Below are 16,171 nucleotides of genomic sequence, written 5' to 3' on the forward strand. Positions count from 1 at the left end.
AAATTAGTGAGGACCCAAGGAACACATAATACCCTATAGTGGACCGTCTAGTGAGAGGACAACTTCCCCAATCTGAATCACAGTAGGCCCGCAATTTTAAATCATTTTTTGAAGAAAAGAATAGACTTTGACCTGGGGCACCCTTTAGATATCGAACAACGCGTAAGGCTGCCTCCATATGATGTCTTCTAGGTTGATGCATGAATCTACTCAAGACATGAACAGAATAAGTGATATCAGGTCTTGAAACTGTCAAATATATCAGGCGGCCCACCAATCTTCTATATTTGCCTGGATCTTTAAGCAATTCATCTTTATCTGACAGTTTTAAGCCTCTTTCCATAGGAGTGTCCACTGGAGCAGCATTTAATAGACCTGCATCTTTGATTATTTCTAATGCATATTTTCTCTGTGACATAAAAATCTCATTTCTAGATGCAGAGATTTCTATTCCTAGAAAATATTTCAACTCGCCAAGGTCTTTAAGATTGAAATTTTTATGCAAATGCTTCTTGATGGCATCAATTCTGTTTGGATCATTTCCAATGATCAAAATGTCGTCGACATAAATTAGGAGAATGGTAAAGGACTTGCCTTTCTTTTCGGTGAAGAGGGAGTAGTCAGCTCGTGATTGTATAAAGCCAGCGGAAGTGATGACAGAAGAAAACTTTGAAAACCACTGGCGGGAGGCTTGCTTCAATCCATAGAGCGATTTGTGTAGACGACAGACGAGATGTTCCTCCCCCTGTCTCCGAAGCCCTGGTGGTGGAGACATGTAAATTTCTTCAGTCAGGTCACCGTGGAGGAATGCATTGTGGACATCAAACTGATGAAGTGGCCAGCCTCTGGCAGCAGCTAAGGCAAGAAGACAGCGAACAGAAATAATTTTTGCTGTGGGAGAGAAAGTCTCATGGTAGTCGATGCCCTCCATTTGGGTGAATCCTTGAGCAACCAAGCGCGCCTTATGTCGCTCTATTGTGCCATCAGAGCGACGTTTGATCTTGTAAACCCACCAACATCCTATGGGTTTCTTGCCAGCTGGAAGAGATGTCAGACTCCATGTGCCGTTGGCAGCAAGAGCATCTAACTCAAGTTTCATTGCATCATGCCATTGAGGGTTGGTGATAGCTTCATTGTAAGAGGTCGGCTCTCGCTCTTGACTGATAGAAGCAATAAACGATTTGTGTGCAGGTGTATAGCGATGATAAGAAAGGTAATTGATCAGTGGGTACCTTGTCCCTTTGCGCGAATCTGGAGAGGAGGAGGTGACTGGATCAGAGGGAGGATGCGTGACGGTAGAGCAGAGGTAATCGTTGAACCTCACAGGTGGATTAGATTGTCGAGTGGAGCGACGGAGAGGAATATTGGTTGGTGGTGGTGGATTGGGTGTTCCGGTAGAGGGAATAGTGGTAGTATGGCAAGGTGGTGGTGGCAGGGAGGAAGTAGAGGGGAGAAGGTTCATGTGTGAACGAATTTCAGGTGGTTGTATGTGTGATGGTGGTGGTAGAGTTGCGATGGAGGGTGGTGAGGTGGTTGGGTTAGGTTCAAATGATGGTAATGTGGTTGAGTTGGGTTCAAAAGAATGATCATATGGGCTTATGGGACTTGTATCATCTCCCTTTGATGGGCTTGTTGTTTGGATCAAAGGAAAGGGTAGAGAATAGGTATTATTTGGAGAATAAGGAAAAATATCTTCTTTAAAATGGACATCTCTACTTGTGAAAATTTTTTGTGTTAATAAATCAAAAAGTTTGTAACCTTTTTGACCTATCGGGTATCCAATGAAAATGGAAGGTGTAGCTCGGCAGTCAAATTTATGAGAGGTATGAATGTTTGTGGCATAAGCCAAGCAACCAAAAACTCGTAGATGGGAAAAAGTAGGAGGTTTTGAGTAAAGAAGCTCAAATGGTGTCTTGTCGGCTAAAATTGGGGAAGGTAGCCGATTAATGATATGAACAGCAGTAAGAGCACATTCTCCTCAAAATTGGGAAGGAAGATTAGCTTGAAATTTTAATGCTCTTGCTACTTGAAGAATGTGACGGTGTTTGCGTTCCACAACCCCATTTTGTTGAGGTGTGTATACGCAAGAATGTTGAAAAATAACACCGTTATCTTGAAAAAAAGAACGAAGAGAGATAAATTCGCCACCATTATCACTTCGAACAGTTTTGATGCGAGTTTCAAATTGAGTAGAAACATAACTGAAAAAACGTTTTAAAAGCACTTGTGTTTCATCTTTATGTCGCATCAAAAATATCCAAGTAAAACGTGAAAAATCGTCGACAATGGTGAGAAAATAATGAGAACCAGAAAAGGAAGGATATCGATAGCGACCCCAAATATCACAATGAATAACATCAAATGGTTTAATAGAGGAAGTATTACTGACATTAAAAGGTAAACGACTTTGTTTGGCAAGTGGACAAATAGAGCAAGATTTATTGGAATTAGCAGAAAAATTTAAGAAATTTTGGGCAATAAAATTCAAACGGGAAGATGATACATGCCCTAAGCGGTTGTGCCAAAGGTCGGTAGGTGAGATAGTGAGATTGCATGTTGGTTGGTTTGAGTACGTGGCTTGTTTAGTGGTAGACTTTCCTGCTCCTAATGCCACCAGATAATAGAGTCCGTCACGCATTTCACCCAAACCAATCATCTTCCTCGTATCCAGATCCTGCAAAATGCACCAATAAGGGAAAAATATCACTGAACAATTTAAACCTTTTGTCAATCGCCCTACTGACAACAAATCAACTTTGAATGTAGGAACAGATAACACATCATGCAATTTATAGACAGAATTCAAAGGCATAGATCCTTTAGCAATAGTTTTGGCCTTCTCTCCACTAGGTAATAATACGGGTGATAACGAGCAACCTTTGTCTTTATGCAGTATTTTTGATGATGAGGTGATATGATTTGTTGCACCACTATCGATAATCCAATTTCGACGAGCTAATTGAGACAAACCTGGTTTTGTGACCGCATTTGCCTTAAGATTAAGGGTACCTTCTGCTTGATTATTGAGAAGTTCCATAATCTGTTTTAATTGGGCCTCTGTGAATGTGGTGTTGGGTCCACCTTCTTCACAGCTCGCCTGGTTGACTGCAGAGTAATTGGGCCGAGCAGAACCTGAGCCCGGATTGGACTTAGCCTTTGGATGGCCAGGGGGGTAGCCATGTAATTTGTAACACTTTTGGACCCAATGTCCATCGGCATCACAATAGGTGCAGTGGGGTCGCATCTTTTCAGAACCGGGTCCATTACGTCTGTGATTAGAATCAGGACGATCGCTCCTCTCGTTCTTCCCCGGTGATGGTGGATAAAGCTTGCGGACAGCCATGGCAGCAACCGAGGTCGGCTCAGTGGAGGCGGAAGCAACTCCTAGATGGCGTTGTTTCTCCTCTTGAGCAATGAAGGAGTATGCTTCGCGAACCGAGGGGGAAGGTTTCATCAAGAGGATTTGACCGCGGACTGCACTGTAAGATTCATTCAAACCCATTAGAAATTGCATTACCTTTTGTTGCTCCGATTGTGGTTTTCAAAATGCATCCCTAGCTCGTCCCATAGGGTTTTCAATCAAGTGTAATAGGTGGAGACAGAGGTGGTTTCTTGCTTGTGAAGGACGATGTCCCGTTGGATCTCAAATATGCGGGCTAGATTGCCCTGAGAGAATCGGGTATCGAGGTCCTCCCAAACTTCTCTGGCAGTGGAATAAAAATTCACACTGTCAGCAATTTCTGGATCACAGGTGTTGACTATCCAAGAATGGATAATGTCATTACATCTTGACCAAATGGCATGACCTTCAGGATCATCTGCTTCTGAAGGAGCTAAGATAGACCCATTGATGAATCCGAGCTTATTTCTTGTATTCGAGGCTCGAATCATGGATCTTTTCCAACTGGAGTAGTTATCTCCATTGAGAGGCTTAGAAACGAGAACCAATCCAGAATGATCGGAAGGATGGATGAAGTAAGGATTGGAGAGATCTGTAGGGGATTTTTCTTTCCCTACCTTTGATGGATTTGGTAGAACAACACCATGAGAAGAAGAATGATTATCTTCAGCCATTGAGGGTAATGAAGGTTTCGATGGAATAGAATATGACTGCAATAGAACTTGGTTGCTAGGGTTCTAGCTCTGATACCATGTAAAAGGATTAGAATAAAGGAATTGTGTATCTCACTAACATGAATCAAGTACATAAATAGGAGGAGATTACAACAATCTCTCCTATAATTAAGCTTGTCTATCCAACACATTAGGATAGTATTGCTATATACAAGGAAAGTAAATAACAAACAGATTAACCAAATCAACAATAATAGTAATAAAATCTGATTCTGAAACTTCTTTCTTGATTTTGATATTTCTTTCCAACACTCCCCCTTCTTAAGTTGGAACCAAATATATTTTCAATATTTCTTTCCAACAAGTTGGAACTAAATCTGATTTCAATATTTCTTTCCAACAATTATGAGGTTTACTAATAACCTAAACAAATGGAGTTCCTACATTAACACCTTTAAACACAGAATTAATGGGCATCAGCACGAAGTAGACTAACAGCACTAGACACCCTCATTTTACATTGTAATAGTGCATGCAAACGGTACATACCATGGACAAAGAGACCATAATTTTATTGGGAAAATACTGGTGGCTTCCTATTATATTGCCAAGGGATCAGCTGTGCTAATCATCACGTGAGAGGAGCATCTGGACAATAGCATCCATGTCCGGCCTTTTGTTCCTCTCTTCCTCTAAGCAAGAAACTGCTATCTCAACCATCACCATTGCTTGCCTGTAATTGAACTGGCCGTTCAAACTCTGATCAACAATACCACTTATCTGACACTCTTCTATCTCTTCTTTTGCATTCACTGTCATGACAAGACTTTTCAAGTGTGCATAGAATTCCTTCTCCTCTTCTATCAACCAATCTGAAATCCTTTCCCCCTTCACTAGCTCTAGAAGGACTACTCCATAACTGTAGACATCAACCTTTACAGTGATTGGGACGTTTGTAGTCCATTCAGGAGCCATGTAACCCCTCGTTCCTCGAATCTGAGAGATGCTAGAGCCAACGCCGCCTCTCTTCGACAGTTTGGCCAACCCAAAGTCTGCAATCTTGGGTTCGAAGTCACTATCTAGGAGGATGTTCTCAGGCTTCACATCACAGTGGATGACCCACTCAAGGCACTCATGATGAAGATAAGCTAGCCCTTTTGCCACCCCAACTGCAATCTTGAATCTCTCATTCCAATCAAGAACTCTATTTGTGCTGTGTCTGTTGAAGAGGTGCTTGTCCAACGAACCATTCTCCACGTACTCTGATACCAAGAGCTTGTGTGAGCCTTCAGAGCAGAACCCAAACATTCTCACTAGGTTCATTTGATAAATTCTCCCTATGATGCTCAGTTCAGCCCAGAATTCTTCATCTCCTTGGGTCACATCTTCCAACTTCTTCACCGCGACGTCCCTCATATCATCCAAGACCCCCTTATAAACTGCCCCTGAGCTTCCAGTCCCTATCTCATTGTTGAAATTGCCAGTTGCCTTCTTCAGCTCTTTGTATGTGAACCTCCTGAATTGGCTTGATATCATCCTGTAACCTTCTTCCAGCAATGTTGGGTTCTCTTGTCTCCTGAAAGAGAACCACCATCCTGATGCAACAAAGAAGATCTCAATCAAGCCGAATGCTGATATGAACCCATAAAAGTAGGTCCATTTCGTCCAACTACTGCTCTTAAATATGTGAGAAGACCCTGGAGTATCAACTTCACTAGAATTACAGACCAGCTCATGAACTTGAGGAATAGGGATCCCAGAGGTTCTCATACGGGTGGAAACTTTAAAGTACACGCTGCCAGAGACATCTGGAGAGGTCTTTCCATTAAAGAGAACACTCTTGGTATAACAATCACCACTTCTGTAGTGCGCAGCTTCACAAGAACAGTCCTCCCTGCAAAGCTTCCAGCAATCATGGAACGATATGGAGGGAGTATAATTGAGATCAAAGCCCCAGAAGTCCGTGTGAGGGAGCTCTATGAATGTTAGCTGTTCAGTTCTGTCACAACTGATGTTGACCTTGCGCTTGCAACCTTTGCTCTGGTCACTTGGATCACTAAATTCATAACTAGGAGGGCATGAGCACATCGTCTTTGATTCTGTATAAACACAGATGCCATTCTTACCACACAGGCCATGAACATCGCAGAGCTTCGGAAGAGCATCCCACGACACATGCCACATTCCTGTCAATCTATTTAAGCTATACAACCTAAGATTGCCATCATAATCCAAAGTCAGTCTTCTTAAAATCCCAGGACCCATATCAGAGGCATTGAATGCTAATCTATCACTTGAAACAAACTGTCCCTCCTCATTGAGGATGGCATATCGGCTGCTATTGTAGTCTGTTCTACCATTTTGAAATACATTAACGCTATCGGGATTGGGCCAATATATGCTGGAAATCTCAGGTCCATCATATATCAGCCTCAGGACATTGTCATTGTCGAAATAAAAGATAAAATTGCCTGAGGAGAGTGTTCCCTTCGCAATCGGGGACACCAATTTAATGTTCTTTGTAATTGGTTGGGTCGGAAGAAGAGTATCAGTAGGAGAATCAAAGCTTTGCCATAGAATATTACCGTTACGATCATTCACTACAAGATTGCCGGAGTCCAGAAGCTGCACTTGCTCCGCCTGAGTCGAGCTCGTATTCGTGTTCCACACGACGGCGCCATCTACGTCTGATAGCACCACTGTCCCATCCTTGCTGAATGTGAATCTTGAACCTACGCCGTTTACCGGGCGGTCCCGGTTCGCAGTCCATGCAGTGGTCTTGTTGGCCGAGTTAGAGAACCAAATTGAGAAGGTGTAAGCATTTGAGCCAACCTTGTAGAAGCCACATGTGAAGGATTGGTTTGGGGATACTAGGATGTCAGAATCATCCTCCACAGAGAGAGAGGACCCTCTTGATAACGAGCTCCGTGGTGCTGGAGATGCAAAGGGAGGAAGCAAAAGTAGGAGCAACAGAAGGTTGAGGTTGTTCTTCATTGCTTGGTATAGTAAAAGAGCAGACCATGCAATCATCTGGTGCTGGATAATAAATGTATAAGCGGAATGAATCAACAAAGTACGCGCAAAAATGCCACGTTACCTTTCGTTGTTGCAAATCTCTTTCTTGTGAAAACCGGAATTGACTTCCAACAGAAAGGACGAGGACTTACCCATCATTGAAGACAACTCCGTCGATGCCCGGAGAGACGTTACTAAATTGAACAAATGCTGCCCGGAAATATAACTATATGTCTATATGCCTTTATTCCTTCTCTTGAGATCTCGACTTTTCTCAGCCATAGACATCCCATTTATAGTGATGAGAAAAATAAAAAGCTTGGGATCTGTTTGTGTTCACATATGAACAATATACGATCAATAGACACATCTTAAATCCTCTGAACCAAACCACACGAACAAATTGGGAAGACAAAAAAATCAAAATCTCGGTCCAGGTCTACAATAATTGTGTGGTGCCCAGTCAAAGAATAGCCCCCCATGACTCTAAGACTACATAGCGTACATTTTCCACGCAAACCTTCAGTCTTTGCTTCCATTCGAATCAGTTATAGTGGGTCCTAAATATCACATTATCAAGCTTACCCGGAAAGGACGCCAGTAGATATCACCATAATTTGCCAAGTTGGGCACTTGTCTGCAGCCCGTGACTGCAATATTGTACGATTGTCAAGTCATATGTAATTGCAACTAGGAGTAATTCTTCTACATCAACAGAGATGGTTGTTCATTGAATTGCATTCTCTTATCTTGCACTTGACAAAATCGCTGCCTAAGATCTCCTGTTCCTTTTTTTTTTTTTTTGCTGGTAAGAAATAGCAATATACATTTCTTGATTAGAGGAAACTATATGAACTGTTGCATAAAAGGTGACTCTGTAATCAGATGAAAGAACCTGGACACATAGGCCAGTCTGGTGTTTACTCCACTGCGAGCAATTGAACTGGCCATTCAATCTGGAGATCAGACAGTATCTAACCTACTCAGCACCATCTTCTCTTCTTTCCCATCTATCGTCCAAATTGAAACTATAACGGGCGGTCATGTATTGAAAAGAAAACTGCATCGATGTGTATAAGGTGAGATATATAAATGTAGCTTTTAGTTTATGAATCTCATAAAATATTTTTTTCCATAGATTATAATAGCCTCTTAACATACACTTCAATTAGTAAATGTTAAAACAGATTTTCTCAACCTTTAGTAGAAAGAAAAGAGGAAAGCCAAAAAAAAAAACCTTTTGTTTATATTGGTTTTTAATTTAACACTATATATACTATATTTTGAAGCTCATAAAATGAAATTGTTCAGCATCTTTGGTAACTCCAGAAAGGCTAGTTAGGCTGACATCAACCTACACGCTAAGCAATGCAAGTAGTATATCCTTCAAGCTATCATAAATTCAACCAGTTCCTTCTGTATTTAACTAGCTTATCAATCCAAAGTAGGCAACTTTTAGCTCAAAATACAAATCTAGCAATATCTTTCTTGCCTCACAACACAACTCAATTTGAGACACCATTTTTACAAGGGTTAATTTTATTTATACCATGAACAATTATCATTTTTTATGTATTTCTCCTAAACTTTATTTTATCCACATAGACCCCTTATTGAGAAAATGCAGAGAATCCATATAGTAACACTTTTTCTTTTTTTAAGTTCAGGAGATCTATATAGATAAAAAAAGTTTAAGGTGTATATAGAGAAAAGTGTTAGTTTGCTTCTAACACAAGACTTTAATGCATGTTTATAGGGTTTTTTTTTACTATGCTATAAATTTAAAACAAATTCTGAAAAATATAACTTTTAATCTAAAACAACTATGAAAAAAATCAGACTAGAACTCTAAACAAATAAACCTGGCTCTAACATGAAAAAAGTAAATACGAATCCTATTCAAACATAAACTATGCATATTTGAACGATGGAACCTACAAATTTCCGTACCGGGATATTTTTTTTGCCCATTCGTACAGATGCTCCATACTGTGCCACTAACGTTTGCAATGGAAGTATTCCAAATATGAGAGATAAGAAAAACTAAGCCCAACTCTCTCTCTTCTTAAGGTCCACGACGACATGATCAAATCGCCAGTTTAATGTACTTCAACTTTGCTAGTTGTTACTTAATCTTGATAATATTATGGAGTAATGTACCCAAAAGGAAGTGGGGAACGTAATATATTTGAAGATAGAGAAGCCAAAGCTCTGAGCTAAGGGATGAAAAGTTATTCGGTAGATTAGAGAGAGAGAGAGAGAGAGAGAGAGATCTTCCCCGCTATAATAAACGTTCTATCTAGATTGGGAACTTGGTTGGGATAGGGAAGTATTTGCCAACTAATATAGATCAAGAATAAAGCCAATAACAATTAGGATCATAAGAATTCATTGAATACCTCAAAGAGGGAAAAAAAGAAAATTCATGGTGGGATGGAGAGAGACGATTCTTACTCACATGCGAGGGAAGAGGGCAATCGAGAGGGGAAACGCCGCTTCGTGGATCTTCTTTGTCCACCTGAGCTATACCCGGCATTGGTGTAGCTTTCGGTGCAGATTTATCGTTGATGAACCGAGACTACGGGTCGGATCCTCAAGTTGAGACGACATCCGAGCCGGATCATATCGGGCTTTGATCTGGACCAGGCCTATAAAAATTAGGGATCTCAATGAGCCGAACGCAGGAAGCATGAAGTCGATCTTGGCCCGAGCTAAGAATCGAGATGAGAAAGCTTAGCTCCTCCTGTTTTCGAGTTGACCCATTTGCAATTTAGAGCTCTTTTATGGTTCATAAGCACGTCACGATTTAATATCTAGTTTATACTTCACAATCTTTTGTCAATTTGTAACTTGCTTCTACGATCATACTCGACTTACTAGGATGTCAGAGTCATCCTCCACAGAGAGAGAAGATCTGGTGCTGGAGATGCAAAGGGAGGAAGCAAAAGTACGAGTAACAGAAGGTTGAGGTTGTTCTTCATGGCTTTGTACAGTAAGAGAGCAGACTATGCAATCATCTGGTGCTGTATACATATAAGGAGAAGAGGTAAGTCTGCCTTGAGTGCAAATTTCCACATTACTTGCGATTACAGGTCTGTTTCTCTTGTCAAATACCTTGTAGCGAAACTTTGTTGACACAAGGCGTCTCTGTTGTTCAAATTGCACATGTGCTGCAGTTCATTCAAACAAAAATCTCTCCGAACTCTCTTGTTAGTCGTTTTCCATACATATCATCGATAGCTACTACATAGAGTAACATCTTCCACGCAAAGCTCAAGTCTTTTCTTTCATTCATAGTGATATTATATATCACACTTTCAATGCCATTAATGACATGAAGATGACATATTGCAATTATTTGCAAAGCGGTTCTGCTCATCTGCAGACTTGTCTGGCAACAAATATCACGCCAATGGTAGATACAATATAGAGTATAGTACCTGAGCTCCGAATTCTCGAGGCATTTGAACTGGATGCTGACTGTCCAGAAGAATCACAAATGACATTAAATATCCATGAAAAAGACTTCCCATCACCAAACCAAGGCCCTAATAAAAGAAAATAGAAAAACTAATGTGAATGCACTACAAGTCTGCAGACGTGTATTAGTGATAAATTGTTGATATTAACAAGATTACTTCAATAAACATGGATCCTTTTAAGGTTTCTAAATGCATTAGTCATCACAAGATTTTAATTTCGTTGTTCTAGACTATCCTGTCCATGGTGTTTTCACCAAAAAAAAATAAAATAAAAATAATCAAGAGCTTTGGTTGGAAACTAATCTTTACGGTGCAAAGTGTATTGCCCTGCACCTAAATTGACGCAAATCCAGATTTTTTACCCTCTTTTTGCATCTCAACAACATGATTAGTACAATAAAACGTTTCAATTACACCAATCTTGGTATCTAAGATGGACTATTATAATGAGGGCTAGAGTACAACTTAGAGATGAAGAGGACTCCAAAATAATCGACGAATTCTGACATCCCGCAGAATAGCTAATAGGAAGATATCAGATAGAGAAGAGAAGTAACGACCAACTGATAGGAATCGACAACGGATTGTAAAATTAGGGTTTTCCTTGGATACCTGGAAGAGCGATGAGAGAGAGATATCGGGACGCGGAAGAGGGTGGCGCCGGGAAAAAAGGAGGCTCGGAGACGAGAGATTACTAATGTCGGCGACGAAACAGAGACGGGTACCGGCTTCATGACTTCCAACGACCCCGTTTGACGACATACTCATTTTGCGATTTCAATAAGAACACGGTGACGAAATCCTCAAATTTCCCGACTTCCGACTGAGTTAGAATTGGTGTTGATTAACTCAGTTTAAATTGCTATTTAAGACAGTAATGCACTGCGCTGGTAAAAATTGTAATAGCCTTAGAAATAGTTTAAACAGTATCGTACTGCAAAAAGATTACTTTTCTAAGTAAAAACTCAAAATTTGCACCTACATGCCGAATTCTGCTGCAACTGAAAAGGCTTCACCGACTTCAAAGTGGATATCTGCTACATAGTTGTCGGCGAAGGGATCCAGAATGCACGTGGGGCATCTCATCCCAACTTTAGAGCAGTCTCTTTTTTCTTTCACATTTTAATTGGTCTTTTATGATCTCACGCCACAACCAATGATTAAAACTCTCTCTATAGGCTAAACATTAGAGAAATTTATAATTAGCACCCTAAATTTTGTTCACCTCTTATAAAGAATTTATATAAAACTTTTACCTCAAGCACACGCAGTGTAGCCATAAAAAGTCGACTGAGATATAATTCTAAAAATAAAGATCATAATGCCAGAAGAATCATAAACGGAATCAATCATATGTTAAATATCTTTAAATGATAAATTTAAGGGATAACCTATCTGGATAAATAAGTATAACTAGTACGCCTAGTTTGAACACAAACTCAATCATGTGTTGCTTAAGTTGGGGAATATACTAACAAAAATAATTATTGCCACCTTTTAGGTTAAAAGAAGCTGACATGCACTTTGGACCTTCGGTTGAAGTCAAATTATAAAGTTAGGCCGTCCAGCCCAGACCCCCCCCCCCCCCCCCCCCCCCCCCCCCCCCATTACTCCCTCCCCACGAGAGAATAGATTCCAGTCTTCGCCTTTGGTGACGCTTGAGAGCCAAAGGGCAAGCGACCCTTCCCATCTCCAAGAGTTAAAAGGATTAATTAAAGATGTAATCTTAGCTAAACTACTAATTAGTCGCATCACGAGAGCTGCTTAGTCTTATTTAAATCTGGACTCTAACCATCATTAAAATAAAATAAAAATAAATTAAAGTATGCGGCCTTCCTTCACTCGGGTAGGATAGTGATAGGCATCTTGGGTGAGCCGCAGGGGGAGAGAAAACGTAGAGGATTCAATTTGGGGTTCTGCCATCCTGCTATGGCTACACTTGGTAATGCAGAATGAACTCATTATGACACCATCTCGATGCCAACGTGAGCTCATCGATTCTAGATGATGAGTTGTGTTGCCTTGCAATATGGAATTAGCTTATGCTCCTCCCTCAGGATTTATCCAGGATTACTCCCCATAATCTAGATTAAATTTATAAAAAAAGTTATATGCTCTTGATTAAAATATAATTGTTATTTTTTTTTCATCGTATTTGATTAAATTATAGATTGAGTTTATATATTTCATGAGACAAAAAACTTTTTAATACACCTGAAATAATACGAATTAAAATTTAAATAATAAAGATATACTAAATATATTAAATTTTGATTGCACTTTAATGGGGTAAAAATCTATTTATCTATTACTTTTGCCTCCTAATAACATCAGGAATGTCTTGCTCTATGACTTATGTTTCGAACCACTATAAACTGAAATCAAATCCCATAACAATTTCTTATGCGGATTTAAAAGAATAGAAAGACATCTCAACCCTCTGTTAAAAGCAAAGTGTAAATCATCAATAAATATGATCATATGGGGGATCACGATAACCTTACCTTGTTCCGGCGGAAGAAATGGTCACGCCCAAAGCTATTGCCTCTCCTCCAGTGGGGGGGAGCAATGGAAAGGCCTTGACTCCGCAACAGTGTGATCTCCAAAAGCAATAAAGTAATTAAATAAACAAAATCGCGTGAGCAGCACGGACGGATTCTTGATCCATCACTGTTCGGTCTCAATCCATCCCTCTAGAAGAGAAACACGAAAATGGCATCCCTTTTTCGGAAAGAATGAGACCGATGTCCCGACATTAAGCAATGTCCTAATCCAGCTCGTGCCTTCCCCGCGATCCCTTTACCGCCCGTCCTATTAGAGCTTTCCTTTGCCTTCCTTCTTGGATTGTGCTCTAGATCCTGCTTTGGTTCGCGTGGTTGTTTTGGTTTTAGTTTGGATCCAACTCTCCCTGAAGATGAGCTCTGTTCAAAATGGATGGCTTTTGGATTATGGGCTGGTGGAGGAGATCCAGGGATCGGAGTTCATCTGGGCACCCGCACCGCAGATTGTGGACGATCCCACCTCGAGGTGATTCTTTTTTCTCCTTCTCATGTTCTTTATCTTAATTAAGTTGGTAAATTCCTCTTCCTTTAAACGTTGGAAAAATGTTACTCGTGTTCTATGATCTTTTTCTGTTTGTTGAATTGGCTAATCGAAAGGTTTATGAGCTACTATTGTGTCGATAGACATTTTCTTAACAGTTTCCAATTGGAGTTATTGGATTACGGTGTGAATTTTGTCAAGAGTATTTCTTCTTCTTCTTGATTTGAAATGATTCTTTCAGCGATTTGTGTTACATAGCTGATGAACTTTCTTCCTCTTTGTCATGCTTGAAGAGGAGAAGAACATGCGAAAATAGAAAAAAAAAAAATTGAACTGTTGAAGTAGGCATGCACTTTATCTCGGTATTTAAAACCTCGATTCAGCAGTGTTTTCTATCAAAGTTCCGCTGTCTGAAATATTTTTATCCCAATTAATATATTTAACGCATTTAATTGTTTCCTTGACAGCGTGATCTTTGGTTTTGATGTTTCCCAAAAGGATGATAACTGCCAAGAAAATTCTTGCAACAAGAAACGGTAAATAGACATCTCTCCTTGTTAATTCTCATGTAACTCAAAATTCCTGCAAAGAGCAACGCATCTGGTTACTAGTTTTGCGTAAGAATAGCTCTGGTTAACTTACCGTAGAGGCATTTCCTTTTCCTTTTCCTTTGTACAGAGCATGTATAGGCGAGCTGAATTATATCCGAGTACTGACCACTTGCTCTCACATTCCCTGTGATGTCCATTTTAGAAAATTGAACTGTGGATCATGTTCTACCACAGATATTTCTAGTTGATATATTTCAGCTGTGTTTTCTTTTCTTTTTTCATTGATGTGCCCAAGAGCAATTACTGATCTATTTTCTTCACTGTGATGCCATCACTTACATCAATTTCATCAAAAAGAGTACCCATTTTTTGGGAGGATAATGGATCTGTCTAACATATTATTCTGCAGAACCCGCCCAGAGTCGTGTGCTGCGCCAGGTTCAAAGGCTTGTCGTGAAAAATTGCGACGGGACAAACTTAATGAAAGGCATGTTTTATGCATCATGCCCTGTCTGGCGTTCTGTTGACTTATATATGGGCTAATATTGGAAATTATTTGTAACAGCTTTGTATATTTAACTCCTAACTGGTGATGTTTTCTCCAGGTTTGTTGAGCTAAGCTCCATTGTGGATCCTGGGAAGCCTCCGAAGGCTGACAAAGTTGCCATTCTTAGTGATGCGGCTCGGCTTTTGAACCAGTTACGAGCTGAAGCTCAGAAGCTTAAGAAATCAAATGAAACACTTCAAGATGCTATAAAAGGCCTCAAGGTAAAACCTTTACTAGAGATTGTATGCATGACGCCATTTTGACGTCCCAAAAGCTGAGTTTAAAATTGGTCAGGTTTTAAGTAGCAAAGTCTGATCCTGCTGTCTATTCATAGTTGCATCTTCATTCCTTTAATCATTTTGATCAATAGATTTGCCTTGTGAGCTTCTGTTTCCACGGCATATATTTCATCCAAAATTCTGAGAGTTTTTTTTATTATGAGATTGCGGTTTCCTCTTTTGATAATCAGACACGCTCATTGACCAAATTGAACTGTGGAACTTTTCCAGAACTGGCACTCTATTTCTATCATTGACTTGAAATCCTGAAGATAGAGTTATAGACAGTTTGTTTTTCCACCGGAAACTAGATTACCTATCTGACATGAATGCAGCCTGTAACTGAAAACTTGAGATCAAATTACAAAACCGCACCTCAGCTACGAGTTTGTTCAAACATCTGCTCATAACTCTGGTTTAATTGGTCTTGTATGCAGGCAGAGAAGTCAGAACTTAGAGATGAAAAGGTGAGGCTCAAGTCTGAAAAGGAGAGGATAGAACAAATGTTGAAGGGCGTTAGCTTTTCGCCGCAGTTTGTCGCTCACCCAGCTGCTGCTGCCACCTTTTATGCTGCACCCTTTGCTGCATCCAACAAATCCACACCATATACCAACTATCCCCCACCAAGTTTCTTGCAGTGGATACCTCCAGCTGCTCTTGACACATCCAAGGATCCTGTGTTTTGGCCTCCTGTTGCATAGTTCTCCTCCCTCACCATCCCTTTGCCCAAAACGCTCAATTTGCTCTTTACTGATATCATTTCCTAAATATCACTTTGTAAGCTGTTTGTTGTTATGGCTAAATATTGCCAAAACCCGATCAAGCTTCGGGATTTATGGTGCAATGTAGACATCATTTATACCAGCTAAGTAAATGAAGGAGGAAGTTTTAGTCGCTGGTGATTAGGCTGCATTTAGTATGCTTTTCTCTTAGCAACTTTGCAACAAAAGCTTCACAAGTATCACCACATTGCTTCAGACTTTCCTGAAGAGTAAAAGAGAGTAATAATTTTTTTTTAAATTGTTTTCTTTTTACTTGAGAACTATCTCCTAAAGCAAGGAAATGCTTTAAATCCGACTATATTAGTAATTGTAAACAGTCAATAAATCAGACCCTCAGTTCTCAATCCCATCGTAACATCATGCCAACATCTTCCAGTTATCACAAACTCGTCGAATTGTT

The 16,171-nt window shown here is 40.0% G+C and overlaps 3 protein-coding genes across 7 annotated transcripts; 1 reads left to right on the forward strand and 2 right to left on the reverse strand.

Annotated features, from left to right (window-relative positions):
• Nucleotides 1–3,579: 3,579 nt before the first annotated feature.
• On the reverse strand, nucleotides 3,580–4,074 carry LOC140761270 (uncharacterized). Its single transcript, XM_073098534.1, has one exon. It carries the CDS (start codon nucleotides 4,072–4,074, stop codon nucleotides 3,580–3,582), a length of 495 nt encoding a protein of 164 aa, XP_072954635.1.
• Nucleotides 4,075–4,392: 318 nt separating this feature from the next.
• On the reverse strand, nucleotides 4,393–9,666 carry LOC140761213 (putative receptor protein kinase ZmPK1). 5 transcript variants are annotated; one of them, XM_073098460.1, is made up of 4 exons: nucleotides 9,548–9,666; nucleotides 7,985–8,149; nucleotides 7,242–7,894; nucleotides 4,393–7,104 (listed from the first exon to the last, which is right to left on the reverse strand). In XM_073098460.1, exon 4 carries the CDS (start codon nucleotides 7,102–7,104, stop codon nucleotides 4,699–4,701), a length of 2,406 nt encoding a protein of 801 aa, XP_072954561.1. In that variant the 5' UTR covers nucleotides 7,242–7,894; nucleotides 7,985–8,149; nucleotides 9,548–9,666; the 3' UTR covers nucleotides 4,393–4,698. The 5 variants fall into 5 exon arrangements, with proteins under 5 accessions (XP_072954561.1, XP_072954560.1, XP_072954556.1 ...); XM_073098459.1 differs by having other exon boundaries at nucleotides 4,393–7,110; XM_073098455.1 differs by having other exon boundaries at nucleotides 4,393–7,894.
• Nucleotides 9,667–13,205: 3,539 nt separating this feature from the next.
• Nucleotides 13,206–15,883, forward strand: LOC140761215 (transcription factor ILR3-like). The gene is made up of 5 exons (XM_073098463.1): nucleotides 13,206–13,598; nucleotides 14,081–14,149; nucleotides 14,574–14,651; nucleotides 14,770–14,932; nucleotides 15,427–15,883. The coding sequence occupies exons 1-5, from the start codon at nucleotides 13,486–13,488 to the stop codon at nucleotides 15,688–15,690; spliced, it is 687 nt and encodes a 228-aa protein (XP_072954564.1). The 5' UTR covers nucleotides 13,206–13,485; the 3' UTR covers nucleotides 15,691–15,883.
• Nucleotides 15,884–16,171: the final 288 nt, after the last annotated feature.

Source organism: Typha angustifolia, chromosome 6 (genome assembly GCF_048772165.1).
Source record: "Typha angustifolia cultivar Huaian chromosome 6, ASM4877216v1, whole genome shotgun sequence".
NCBI classification, from domain to species: domain Eukaryota; kingdom Viridiplantae; phylum Streptophyta; class Magnoliopsida; order Poales; family Typhaceae; genus Typha; species Typha angustifolia.

What these genes read in the sequence shown, in the direction of transcription:
- LOC140761270 (XM_073098534.1), bottom strand. Translation starts at nt 4,074, where the DNA reads ATGGCTGAAGATAATCATTCTTCTTCTCATGGTGTTGTTCTACCAAAT.
- LOC140761213 (XM_073098460.1), bottom strand. Translation starts at nt 7,104, where the DNA reads ATGATTGCATGGTCTGCTCTTTTACTATACCAAGCAATGAAGAACAAC.
- LOC140761215 (XM_073098463.1), top strand. Translation starts at nt 13,486, where the DNA reads ATGAGCTCTGTTCAAAATGGATGGCTTTTGGATTATGGGCTGGTGGAG. An exon ending in GTGGACGATCCCACCTCGAG is followed by an intron (nt 13,599 to 14,080) that starts GTGATTCTTTTT and finishes TTTCCTTGACAG; the next exon opens with CGTGATCTTTGGTTTTGATG. An exon ending in ATGCTATAAAAGGCCTCAAG is followed by an intron (nt 14,933 to 15,426) that starts GTAAAACCTTTA and finishes TCTTGTATGCAG; the next exon opens with GCAGAGAAGTCAGAACTTAG.